The 14,319-nt window shown below is 40.5% G+C and overlaps 1 protein-coding gene across 1 annotated transcript in view; it reads left to right on the forward strand.

Moving 5' to 3' along the window:
* The first annotated feature begins 558 nt into the window (after positions 1–558).
* Positions 559–14,319, forward strand: part of LOC107084871 (TATA box-binding protein-like protein 2) — a 23,162-nt gene continuing 9,401 nt past the window's right edge. The window contains exons 1-6 of the mRNA XM_015374920.1: positions 559–693; positions 3,651–3,831; positions 5,284–5,292; positions 9,488–9,704; positions 11,775–11,862; positions 12,159–12,250. Of these exons, the coding sequence (XP_015230406.1) occupies positions 646–693; positions 3,651–3,831; positions 5,284–5,292; positions 9,488–9,704; positions 11,775–11,862; positions 12,159–12,250 (635 nt within the window). The 5' untranslated portion in view covers positions 559–645. The remainder of the gene's footprint in view (positions 694–3,650; positions 3,832–5,283; positions 5,293–9,487; positions 9,705–11,774; positions 11,863–12,158; positions 12,251–14,319) is intronic.

Genomic DNA, 14,319 nt, shown 5'->3' on the forward strand with positions numbered 1-14,319 from the left:
AAAGTCAGAATTCTGAGAAAAAAGTCAGAATTCTGAGAAAAAAGTCAGAATTCTGAGATTAAAGTCAGAATTCTGAGAATAAAGTCAGAATTCTGAGGAAACAAGTCAGAATTCTGAGAATCCTATATACAATATAGGAATCCTATGTTAAACTGAAATAAAATTTAAAAATCAGTTAGCATTTTTTTTTTGCCAGTGGCCCTAATCCTCTTCCGTATGTGTGCATTATGGTAGTCACTCTTTTTTACCTTTTACATTTGACCTTTTTTTAAATCAAATAATTTTATCTTAATTACCCATTGTAGTTCTCTGTAATCCTTTTTCTTTCCATTTCAGCACTTTGAACAGCCATGCTGTAGAAAACGACATGCAGCTCCTGATTAGATGTTCAGAGCTTCAGGCGGCTCGTGCCACCAGCAGTTACTGCTCTGCTTCATGCATGACCCTTCAAACGGCGGCGTGAAAGCAGGAGGTGAAGCTGAGCAGAGAGTGAGAGCCTGAGGCTGAATCTGCTCGCTGACTGACAGGAAGGTGCAGCTGAGTGACAGCAGCAGCTTCTGCAGTGAAAAGGCTCTGAGTGGCTGATGGGCTCCAGCTGTGCACAGCCAGTCCTGACACCTTGGTCGACTCAGATGGTGGAGGATCATGGATGATTTGGCTCTGGAACGTTACTTTGACGATTCTATTGCAAAGGTGAGCAGAAACTGGACATTTCATGTGCTGAAAGTGGAAAGTTAAGAAGTTTCTGAGGCGTGACCTTCCTTTACGTCTTTAGGGGGACGTTACCCCGACTAAACGACAGGAAGGTGTTGCTTCAGGGAGCAACCTCTTAATCTCTAACAGTTTAGCACTTTTTTTCTCCTGAACTTCTGAACCTGAAAAAATTAAAAATATCAACTTTAGATGAAAATGAAAAAAAAAATCAGATATTTAAACCTTTGCTTTTTTATTAAATTGTTTGGTTCTCCTGGTGTCTTGTTATAATCCCAAAAAGTTGATGAATGCAGTAAATAAAACGATAAAAAATTTGACATTAAACTTCAGACAAAAGCAGTGATATTTGAATTCCCTGTAAAGCTGGAAGGTGTTTAAAATGAATATGTAGATTAGAATAATAATAACAACAAGTTATGGAATGCTCAAATCAGACAAATAAAAATCATAAACCAAAAAAAGCCTCAATTATGAGTATAAACATTTCCTTGATTATAAGTCTGATTGTGTTAAAGTGTGTGGTAACGATTATCAATTATTATTACATCCATTATTTATGCTATAAAAAGGATCATTCCTAAAGTTGGATTCTATAATGTTTTTATTCAATCCAAACTGTTTAAAATCAACCATCCTGTGAAATATTAACCATCCTTTTTGAAGCACTAACCGAGCCAATATATGAAAACATTCACAGTTAGTGTGCTTATAATCTAAGAGGCTTTGCAGATTTTACAAATTAAAAAAATCAGGAACATCCAGAGGAGCTGGTTTCTGTACGGCGTCAAACATGGAACGTAAATCCACACAACAAGCAACACGTTGTTCGGAAGGAAGCGCTGCGTACAGGAGGACTGGACTCCATCCAAGTTCTTCATCAGCATCGCTGTCTTCCTCCGCTCTTTCCGTCTCCTTTCATGTTGCGTTGCTGTACCTGCTGGAGGTGAAGGACTAGATGGTGTCTTCCATTACCAGGCTGTTTTAATATTCAGGAGGAAAAAGTTACCTTTTAGGAAATATAATTATTTCTGTTATATATATATAAAAATAGATAGCAGGAATAAATATTTGTATTTTCTCTGAACTGCTTCTATGAGCGTTAATAAAATAACGTTGACAGAGACAGTGGTGTTTGTAAATATCCATAGTAGGAATAAAAGGGGCGGGGTCAATTCTTCCTCTCCTTGTCCAGGAAGTAGCCATTGTTCACTGAGGGGGTGACTGAAAGAGGATCGACACCAGAACCTCAGGGTCAGTCTACACTGTTCCAACAGGAACCTGAATCAGAACGTCAATATTTTCTAAATTAAGACTAACTATACTTTCCTACAGTTTTTGCTAACAAATCCATGGTGTCTAAATTAAAAAAATAAAATAAAAAATTATGCAAACGTTAAAACTTCAATAAAGATTTACTGAGGGAAAATTATGAAAAAAAAAGAAAAAAAAAACACCACCAAAAAACAAAAAAAAAAAAACCATACCAAAAAAATAACGGCTTATTTAAATCAGAAAGCACAGCTGTATCTATAAGAAATGGAAATAGAAAATAGGTTTAGGATTGTGAAAATATATTCCCATTAGGTTTCACAATAACTTGATTAAAGGACAGATTATTTTGATACCCTGAGAGATTATTTTTCATCCATGTAAAGGTGTAATGACAATAAAACATGTATTTTTGGTTAGGCTACCTCAGGCGGCTCATGAGAATAATCCAGATTTATAGATGTCTTTTAATGCTTGTAATTTAATCTCAATATAAAAATCAAACTAAACTGTTTTAATAGTGACTCAGATTTGAATCCAGGCAGCTGGAGGCGACCCAATGCACTGCAGCTGTCCAGGATATAGTAGAAACTACTGGAGGACATTTCATTTTATAGTTATCATTATACTAAAAAAAAAAAAATCATGTTTATATATATATATATATATATATATATATATATATATATATGAAAGCCATTTTTAAGATGTTCCTTTTCTCCTCCTCTGACCTCAGATCTTTATAAAAAGAATCTATCTATATTAAATGGATTATATAGGTTATTGTTAAAGTTGTTTATTGATCTCTGATTTCGCTGAAGACTCCTAGATGACTTACAGGGACATAACTTTCTTTTCAATTCAATTTCAATTCATTTTATTTATATAGCGCCAAATTCACAACACATGGCATCTCAAGGCCCTTTACAGTTCAACCAGATCATACAGTCAGATTGATTCAAAGTTTTCTATCTAAGGAAAACCAGTTGATTGTATTTGAGTCATTGACTCATAGGCAATCCCTCACACTAAGCATGCTTGTAGCGACAGTGGAGAGGAAAAACTCCCTTTTAACAGGAAGAAACCTCCAGCAGAACCAGGCTCCAGGAAACACACAGCCAGGCAGACGAGCTCCGAGCCAGCTCCCATGTCAGAGGATGAAGAGAGCACATCCAGTTAGTCACAGTCAGAGAAACAGGACCACACTGGAAAACAGGCCGATCTCCAACATCTATAAACAAAGGTGTTGATGGAAGCAGCACAGCTGATGTTTCTCTCCAGGATGGAGTCACAGCCAAACAGGAACAGACGAGGCAAAGCTACTCTGAGGAAAAGCAGAGAGAGCAGAACGTTAGACTGAACTAATAGATTCTGCAGAATAGGAGAATAGAGAGAGAATTTACCCCATACAACACAAAATCTGGTTCTAAAAATTGAATTGGCTAAGGCCATGGCCACCCCTTGCCCCCCATCTAACTCTGCCCCTGTTTCCGAGCGTGATAACCCATTTATACGTACTGTACATTGGTCTGTACTTTAAATCATCTGCTTGAAATACACCATGATGAGCCAAAATCTACCTGCTAATTCAGTGGTGCCCTTTATCAGTGGAATCATAACTAGAAACCAGTCCATGAAACCGTCCTCTGCTCCATGTCTTCCTGCAGGACTCCAGCAGCTCAGCGGTGGAGGAGCAGCTCGGTCTGCAGAGCTCTGATAAACTGCAACATGCACCACATAACGGCTCCCAGCTGTCGGGTGGAGCCGAGGCTGCTGGGAGGCTGGGAGACGATCTGGACCTCAGCTTCCTGCCTGATGACCTCAGTCATCACAACTCTAGCAGTGCAGGTGATGGAGGGTTGATTTTCTACGCATTACTGGGTCAGAATAATACCAGGGTGTTTTCTCTCAAGATAAAATCATCAAAAATATGATTATATTCTAATTTACAAACAAATAGTTTACAAACCCTCCCATTAAAGAAAGTGATAATTTCACATAGTTATTAAAATGAAACAAAACAAAAATGTACTGAATTTGAATTTAGAGAACAGTTGCAGATGAATGGAAGCTTCTTCCTGATGAACAGTGAACCAACGTTTCCTGAAAGTCAAAGAAAACACCTGATTTCAGGGATTATTGCCTCCAAGTGTCGATTAACATTTTATCTCAGGAGCTCCATCAGGCCTGTTTTATTTATTTATAGATGGATAGATAGATAGATATTGCAAATCAAGTCAAATGCTAACCATTGATCAGGACGAGGGGCCTCAATGTGCTTTAAACCTGCAGCTTTGTGGGGATGGGTTGAATATCATTTGGTTTTGTCGGGTGGGGGGGGGTCATCAGCAGCAAAGGAGCCCCTCAGGCATTAGATCTCCTGTTGAAGTTGATGGATGAGCTGTGAGGAGGACAGACCCCGAGGATCAGAGGAGGAAGGAGACTTTGGAGGCGTGGTTTAACTCCTCAATACATGAACTTCAGTCACATTAAGGCTGGAAGGGTTAAAGGTCATTACATCCTGGGGTCCAAACATATTGGGACATCCGCTCACTTCTCTTCTTCTTGGCTCTATAACCCACCAAATAGTAACCTGACTCCGCCAGATGGATTTGCTCTGCATATCCATCTGGAAACCTTCCGTTAAAGTAATTTTGGGAAGGGGCGAAAATACTGGTTAGCTGATTGGCCTATGTTGGTGATAGACGGGCCAAATAAACCAATCAGATCAACGAAGCATATGACGTAACAGAGCGACGACGAAAACACAACCACAAGCTAGGTTACTCTTGCCGAAACCAGTCGGGAGAAGAGCAAAAACATCTTTTCCTCTGAGAAAAGCCTCCAGAGCAGTGTTTTGCTCTTCTTTCAGTGAAGAAATACTCTGTAATTCTGATAAAACTTGCTCGATAGCCACGCTAACGCTAGTTTCATCGGCTGAAGCCGCCATGTTCTTTAGACTGAACTGTCGCGCTTCTCGTTGCGTCACACCTCAACCCGCCTCAAAGCCAGCGCTGATTGGACATTCGTTTGGTGAACGGCTCCAAATTTTCTTTAACGGAAAGTAGCCAGACTGATCTGCGAGTGAAACCTTGAAAGCTCGCGAGATCAGGATGGTCTCACGAGGCTAACCAAATAGGTCTGAAATAAAACAACCAAAACAAGGTTAAACTGCAGAACCGTTTAGTTTCAGTCCTGAAATGTTCAATGGTTTTAATTCCTTCAGCCTCAGATTAAAGCTGAATCCCTGCAGTTTCCAGGTAGAGCAGGGATGTCAAACTGGTTCCAGAAAGCGCCAAGGGGCTGCAGGTTTTTTTTTCTTCCAAGCAATAGCACACCAGACTCCAGAATGGGTTTGCTTGATGGGATAAATGCTCTCTGGTGTTCTATTGCTTGTTTGGAAAGAAAACCTGCAGCCCTTTCTGGAAGCAGTTAGACTAGAGGAATATTAGCACTTTTCTCTTAAAGGGGAAGTTGGAGTTTTCCAAAATAAAATAGGCCTGTATCTGGAAAAGGTTCCATGTATTGTTGGCTCCACCTTGTGGTCAAACATGTTTCTGGAGGAGAAATGCTGAATCTAAAATGTTCATCCTCCAAAAATATTCCTCAAATCCTTTAATTTATCATGATATTAACCTGAGAGCAGATGTTTCCCTAAAAGCGTGAGTGCTATTGAATTATTATTAGTAGTTAATGTTTCACAGACGTGTAGAAGCAAGTATCCTGGTGAAATCTAGGATAGATAGATCTACTTTGACACTCTGCTCCTTTAACTGATTAATGTAAAAAGTAACCCCAATAAATTGGACAGATTAAGAGAGAAAATAGTGGAAACTTGACCGTAACTTATTGAAAGAAAATGACAATGTTGGAGGAATAAAATAAAATAAAAATCAGCCTGATTTAAGGCCTGGAATATTTTCATTGAAGCTGCATCAATCCTCACACTGGCTAAAATAAAGAGACAAAATTTTATTTTTTAATGAATTTGCAAAAATTTCTATATTTCATTTTTTTTTTCTGTCCAGATGGGATTCTTAATGAACATTAATGAGAAATAAAATTAACTTTATTGCTTTTAGCAAATAAAACAAAGGGTGAAAAATTTAAAGGGGTCTGAATAATTTCCATACCCACTGTACAGTGGAGGATGTATTTTTCCGGGTGGATCATCTCAATAAGTGGTCCTCCTAACTGTCAATCATTGTGGTGATATGTTTACGTAAGGCCGTCCCCATTTTCACCAACCCCTCTGCCAAGGATTACCTCCCCTCTGGCACACTGATAACAAAATGGATTGAAATATCAACGAAAAGGGAACTTTAAAACGTATTCTCAATGTTCTCATTTCTTATGCATGGATGCACTAAAATGTAGAGTTTTGGTGGACAGATAAATTCGAATGAATATGATTTTTACCTGTATGGAGACATGTTGATGTGCTATGGTCAGTTTCAATGAATATATTCCCTGCCCAGTGGATGGTATTTCTCACTTCTGCTATCAACACCATTCCAGATCCTTTCTGACAAATAATTAATATGTTTAAAAGTTCCCTTTTTATTCATATTTCAATATGTTTTCTAATCAACGTGCGAGAGTTTTTGGCGATGCACTCTCCCCCAACAGGGGAGGTCATTCTCTGCATAACATCGCTGGTGAGTCTGGCATAGTGGAAAAATTGCAAATTTTCTTTTGGAAAGTAAGCTTGTATGAGCGATGCAAACTGCAACTTTTAAACAGAGCGTGCACGAGGAGAAATGGGCTCATGCACGCCCTTGCCCGCATTTAATAGGCGTTCCCTCCTGACAGCGGGTATAGGGTTGTGTATGTGCATTATTTATTTTCAAGTGAAGAGGGCGGGTCTTTTCAAAAATTTGTGAAAATCCTTCATGATCCCTTTAAGTTTGATCTTTAGTAAAACATCAGGTTTGTTTTTACTGTTAGGAATAGGAACCTGCTTCCTTGAATCCCATCTTATTTCTCAGCGAATAAAACATTTTAGATGCATGTCACAGCAGCACTGAACAGAAACGGAGGATTTGCAGGGATATGCTTTGTTCTGCAGAAAGCCTGCATTTATTTTTCTAGGTATTTTTTATATCATATTTTTCGTTGAGATCTTGGAAAAGAGCAGAACATTCTTTAGGTGATTGATTGACTTCAGAGGAGAAATGTACTCATTCCATCAGCTCAAATAGTCAAAGGAGAAGAAGGAGTCAAAGGAAGAAAAATGTGCATGATGGGATATATACAGTATATAAAGTGCATCCACATATGACAACTTCTTATCCTTATACAGGTTTACTGCACAAGGTGTTTATATATATATATATATATATATATATATATATATATATATATATATATATAGTTATTGCACTCAGTGTCAGATAGTCATTGTAATTCTCTACTGCAGCAGTTATTGCGGTTAAACAGGTCCTTCTCAAAATATAAGCATATTGGTATAAAGTTAAATATTTTTCCTAAATCTAATGATAAAACTTGAACATTCATATATTTTAGAATTATTGCACACTAACTGAAATATTTCAGGTATTTTATTGTCTTAATACGGATGATTTTGGCATAGAGCTCATGAAAATCCAAAATTCCTATCTCACAAAATTAGCATGTCATTAAAAAGATCTCTAAAGGAGCAATGCACTTAATCATCTGAATCAACAATTTAACTCTAAACACCTGCAAAAGATTCCTGAGGCCTTTAAAACTCCCAGCCTGTTCCAGACTGTTCCCAGAGAGCTGTATCAAGGCACCTCAGTGGGAATCTGTGGGAAGGAAAAAGTGTGGCAGAAAAAGCTGCACAATGAGAAGAGGTGACCGCACCCTGAGGAAGATTGTGGAGAAGGGCCGACTCCAGACCTTGGGGGACCTGATGAAGCAGTGGTCTGAGTCTGTAGTAGAAACATCCAGAGCCACTGTGCACAGGCGTGTGCAGGAAATGGGCTACAGGTGCCGCATTCCCCAGGTCAAGCCACTTTTGAACCAGAAGCAGCGGGAGAGGCGCCTGACCTGGGCTACAGAGAAGCAGCACCGGACTGTTGCTCAGTTTTGCATGTAATTTGGAAATGCCAGAGTCTGGAGGAAGACTGGGGAGAAGGAAATGCCAAAATGCCACAAGTCCAGTGTCAAGCAGCCACAGTCAGTGATGGTCTGGGGCGCTATGTTAGCTGCTGGTGTCGGTCCACTGTGTTTTATCAAGGGATGGTGAATGCAGCTAGCTATCAGGAGATTTTGGAGCACTTCATGTTTCCATCTGATGAAAAGCTTTATGGAGATGAAGATCTCATTTTTCAGCACGACCTGGCACCTGCTCACAGTGCCTAAACCACTACTAAATGGTTTACTGACCATGGTATAGAGCAGGGGTCACCAACCTTTTTAAGGCTGAGGGCTACTTCATGGGTACCGAGTCATAGGAAGGACTACCAATACTGACCTATTACTGGAGGGATCAGTGGTCACCTACAGTCAATCTCATCCATAAGAAAATCATTTTTATTCTTATTTTATTCTTTTATTCATTTCTAATTTTCTTTTTGATATTGTCATTTTGAAACCCACTGAAATATGATGAAATAGTTAACATGATGAAATAATACATACATGATTAAAAAGAAGAGCAACAGAATAAAAAAAAATTTTTACTTAACCCACTGAGTGAGTTATTCTGTTTTCAGAAGACGAAGAGGGCCCCCCATATGGTCCTTGAGGGCCTCTTGGTGCCCGCAGGCACCGCGTTGGTGACCCCTGGTATAGAGAATCTGTGGGATACTGTGAAGAGAAAGTTGAGAGACGCAAGACCAAACACTGTGGATGAGCTAAAGGCCACTATGGAAGCATCCTGGGCCTCCATAACACCTCAGCAGTGCCACAGGCTGATTGCCTCCATGCCACCCTGCATTGAAGCAGTCATTTCTGCAAAAGGATTCCCAACCAAGTTTTGAGTGCATAACTGTACATAATTATTTGAAGGTTAACTTTTTTGTATTAAGAACACTTTTCTTTTATTGGTCGTATTAAACATGCTAATTTTGTGAGATAAGAATTTTGGGTTTTCATGAGCTGTATGCCAAAATCCTTTGTATTAAGACAGTAAAAGACCTGAAATATTTCAGTTAGTCTACAATGAATCTAAAATATATGAATGTTCAAGTTTTATCATTACATTAGGGAAAATAATGAACTTTATCACAATATGCTAATATTTTGAGAAGGACCTGCAGTGTCCTTCTCAGATGGACCTGTTTTTCCAAACGGGGTGTGAAAGTCTTTGACTAAAGGAGCTGCTCAGCTCTGCTACAGTCTGGTGCAGAGGGTGGAAGGTGTTGCCCATGATGGATGGATCAGAGGAGGATTGATGAAGCTTTAAAATCAGACCAACATTTAAATCTGAATTCTGAGCTAGTTTGAGGCTCCCACTGGTTTGTGTATATAAACCTGAACCATTGTGTTGTTTCTGTCTTTCTCCTCGCAGCTGAAGCAGCCACAGCTCAGAACGCTGCGCTGGACGTTCTGGAGGACAGTGGCATATGTCTGGATAACGAGCCACCGGATTCAGCTGCAGGGCCCCTTCAGCAGGGACCTGCTAATCTGGGGCCAGAGAGCAGAGCTTCCCCTTTCTGTCCTATGACCCCCATGACCCCCATGACCCCAATGACCCCCGTAACAGAGAAGTCTGGAATCATCCCGCAGTTACAGTAAGTTCAGGAATGTTGCTGGATTATTATATTTTAATGTCAAAAGCTGAAGCTCAACATGTGAAAAATAGAAACACTGGGAATAACTGGATGGTCATAAAAACGTTGGTCTGTTGGGAGCAAAGTTTAAAGTCTGCAGAGTTCGGCCTCCTTCCTCATCCAATAGGAGCTTCCATCTGCTGGCCGCTTCCTCTGATCTTTTTAACCCAACCTGACGGACCTCCATTTTCCCAACAAGTCATGGTGCAGACGACGCGGTAAACAGAATAATGGCGGCGTACCGGTAACACCACCTGCTCCAGGAGCTACCGTCTGTCCAGAACCTGGTATTATTGGACGGATAAACTTCCAGAAAGTTAACTGAAAGCTTTGTCTCCATCACAATGCCACGGGGCTGATTGATCGATGCAACTGGTTCCCCGATTGGTCGGGGCCATGGGGGTCGTTGATTGGAAAGCTAGCAGCACTGATTTCATGGTTACCGTGGGTAACATACTCAAGGTTCCAGTACTGTCCTCCATTGAGGTGGAGCAACTAGATGGTGAGCTAAACTCTCCATCATTCATGACATGAAGAATTTATTTGCCATCTTCATAATAAATCCACAGTTCAAATAAGATTAAATTACGTGATAAGAATGAAACTACCAGAAACCCCCAAAGAAAATACAATTTGCTAAACATAAAGTACTGTTGTTAATAAAGTTCTAGACTAGCATGCATTTTAACCAAATAAATTCCCTTCAACTCTTAACGTCTTAACAGAATTTTACACTAAAGAACTAACTTGACTATTAAACAATGATATTGGACATAAAAGCATTGGTTTTGGGTTGAGACAATGGGTTATTTCTTCAGTTTCTCCTGCATTAGCACTCTTCACATGCCTGCTGTTTTGTAATTTCTAATGCAGCTTAAGCACTTCTACTTCCTACTTTCCTTTTTACAACACTTCAAAATAAAAGTCGTCCCTACAAAATAAAGCCAGCATAACTCCTAATACACATTTTATAAAGATAAGAAACTATTGCCTAAAGGCATGATCCTCTGGATCATCTGGATGTTTCAGAGGAGTCATGGGTGGATGTTCTGTGATTGGACTAGACAAAGGTAGAAGTTTTTGGTCTTAATTCCCCTCGCCAGGTTTTGAGGAAGAAGAAACACTGTCCCTGCTGTAAAGGTGGCTGTATTTCTGCACATTGGACAGGGCGACTGCACTGCATAAAGGAGAGGATGACTGGGGCCATGTATTCCCAGATTCTGAGGAACAACCTCCTTCCCTCAGTTAGAGCAATAAAGATGGGTTGAATATGCTGATGATTCTCAGTCATTGGAAACCAAGTCCAGTGGATTGTTTTTTAAACTTTTACGGAAAGATGGGTGGAGGCTGGGTCTTCCAGCATGACAATGACCCAAAGCAAACAGCCAGGATAACCAAGGAGTGGCTCTGGAAGAAGCAGATCAAGGTTCTGACGTGGACTAGCCAATCTCCAGACCTGAACCCTATAGAGAATCTTTGGAGGGAGCTCAAATTTGGATCTAGAAAAGATCTGTGTGGAGAAGTGGGCCAAAACCTGTGAGAAAAGCTACAGAAAATGTTTGACCTCTCAAATACTTATTTACTGTAGGCCTATATGATAATGTGCAATGCAGATTTCTATTGTGAATGTTATCAATATGATTAAAATTGGGTATGTCTTTAAATTCCGACCAATAGATAGATCTGTATGTTCGTCTCATTTGAGGGGATTAAGGGGCAGAACTTCCAGAACTGACCTCATGGATGAGATTATTTCAGTTCATCTGTGGGTGAAGGCGTTGAAGGCAGTAGCTCAGCCAACATACATGGTAAACGCTCTTATATTCATGCGATGGTGTTCTGGTCATAGTGGGCACTCAGTAGTCCAGGCCTGAGCCTCTTTCAGCCAGTCAATTTCCCAAATCTTCACCAGTTAAAATGGTTTGGTTGTATGAAGACAGGATGTGGGAAGGTTCTAGCAGACGGTTCTACTTTTCCAGAATGCGTTGCTCTCTGTCAGGCACTGTCTCACCATCTTTTCTCTTTGTGCAGAAACATTGTCTCGACTGTAAACCTGGGATGTCCCCTGGATCTAAAGTTCATTGCCCTGCAGGCGAGAAATGCTGAGTACAATCCGAAGGTACACAGCTCTGATATTCTTCAGTTCCAGTGTTCTTTACCCTGGTCCACAGGGAGCATCGTTTTAGTCCATGTTTAGTTCACAAACCTGACCTGAATAAAAGGTGATTAACAAGCTTTTGCAGTATCTGATGTCTGCTCAGGAAGTAATGCAACCGTTTGAATCAGGTGTGCTTGAGTAGAGACACATCTAAAGCATGAAGGACCCTGAGGACCAGGGTTTGGAAATCCTGCCATGTTCCCTTTCTCTACTATCCACTCTCTAATCCTACTTTCTTTTCACCCACCTTCCGTCAGCGCTTTGCAGCTGTAATCATGAGGATTCGTGAGCCTCGAACAACAGCACTGATCTTCAGCTCAGGGAAGATGGTCTGTACAGGAGCCAAGAGGTCAGTCTGTGCTGGATGAGGTTGGATGTTAAAGGTGGAACTGGATTTAGAACTAATTATATCAATTCATGACAGTAGGATCATTTGAATATGCAATAAACGACTGAACCTGTTAATGCTAAACTTAAAGTTATAAAACAGCCATAGCCATGATTTATATTTTTATTTAACTCGGCCAGCCAGACTAATTTAACACGACGTATCAGTCTGGAAATAAGCATGTAGAGCACTATTTCAAAGACTGGACTAACTGCTTCAGCAAAAACAGTTTAAAACCAATCGGGTAACTGCAGATGTGACACGCAAACAAAAGCTTGTCTAGCATATTTATGATATAATCTGGTTTTTAAAGACATAATGATTGCTATCAAAACATTGCTACATTGCAATCTTGACTGTTATGGTTACAGAAACGCCTTTCTGCATTATGGGATCACCTACCGCACTCTGATTGGTCTGGTCTTTCTTAGACCAGAGATCATTTAGCTTTAGCAGAGCCCGACTGTCTGATGCCCTGTGTAACTCAGTCTGGATGGATACTGCTAATTTTCTTATCTAAAACACAAATTATTGGACTTGTCAATTCAAAATTTCTGGACTAATGTTGAGTTCCAGGTTTATAAAGTGGACCAAACAAAAGCCTTGTTATGGCTTAGACAAACATGCAAATCGAACTGCAAAAAACAGGTCCACCCCTTGGTAATGGGGGAGACAAGGTTGTTGTTTGCCTGCAATACCAGATACTGGTCTAAAAATACTTGTCATTTTGTATACACAAGTGTAGACGAAAATAAATTTCATTTAGAACAGCTCTCTTGACAATTTCATTTCTTAAAGTGCAGCCTTGATAAGGTAAGCAGCAGTTGTTGTTGAGCTGCTACTACTGCCTCCGGCTCCTAAAGCACTCGCTTCTCCTGGCTCAGGGGAGAAAGGATGACGATGCTGTGAGGGTGGTAGCCCCCTGGGTTGAAGAGGCTAACATGGTTGAAGCAACAGTGGTGCCATCGGCAGGTTTTAGCAGCAACAGATGATGATGGAGAAGGTGTGGAAGCTTGAGGGGGCCGGGAGGAGCCTGCTGGTGATGTTTCATCATTTGGCAGGGAAGCATCTAGAGTGCTCTCCTCATTTTCTCCTGCAGAGGGCTGTGATTCCCCTCTAGATGCCAAAGGTTTCCTAGGAACAGTCTCAGAGGAACCTCCATTCACGCAGACTCTTTGTTTCTATTGGCGCGGTACAGCAGCAGCCCCCCTGGGCCAACAGCACAGTCTGATATAGCTGGCAAGACTGTCAGAATGATGGCGCTGCAGCTAAATATCTCCTATTTTAAAGAGGGTTCCAGTCAGAGATTATCCTTTTTTTTTCTTTTTTTTTCAACAAGCGGACATTGGAGAGCAGGATTGATGGAAGCGGTGGTCTGTGGGGATTTCTCTTTAGCTTCACAGTTAGTCTCCCTCTGCAGCCTCGCTTTCTCAGTCTTGCGCATCTCCATCCGTTATTGTTGTTTCGTTGACATTGTACCGTAGCACTCCGCAGCTTTTTAAACAGTCAAAAATGTCATTATTTAAAAAATTTTGTGACTGTAGCTCCAGCAGGTGTTGGCAATCATAGATGCGGGTTTGATGTCTAGTTTGCATAATTTTAAGCAGCATATTTTGTGAAATTGTTGAGAGGAGCTGCTCTTGGCTGCTGCCTTGGAGCGCCACCATGGTAACCAGTCTTTAGGGTCATTGTTGGCCTGGCTGACCAGGCGAGATACTTTGGTCCTTTGCATGGGGGTTGGGGTTGAGATGATAGCGGGAAGGAATCAACTCTATTGCTGCATTGTAGGTTTTTGAAAGCTGAAATATGAGTTCAGCCCCTCTGTTTAAGGTTGATAGAGTGATAGAGTTGATTCCCTCCCACTATTATCTCAATCCTCATCGCAAGGGCGTAGGTTTGATTTGAACTTTGGTAGGGACACTATTGGCCTGGTGTCATTGGTGCTATGCAATATGCATGTCCTTTTTTATGCTCAATGTGAGCATCCGTACTGATAAGAGGAATTCATTGTTAAAAGAGAAAAACATTTT

Source organism: Cyprinodon variegatus, unplaced genomic scaffold, assembly GCF_000732505.1.
Source record: "Cyprinodon variegatus isolate N-32 unplaced genomic scaffold, C_variegatus-1.0 Scaffold110, whole genome shotgun sequence".
Lineage (NCBI taxonomy): Eukaryota > Metazoa > Chordata > Actinopteri > Cyprinodontiformes > Cyprinodontidae > Cyprinodon > Cyprinodon variegatus.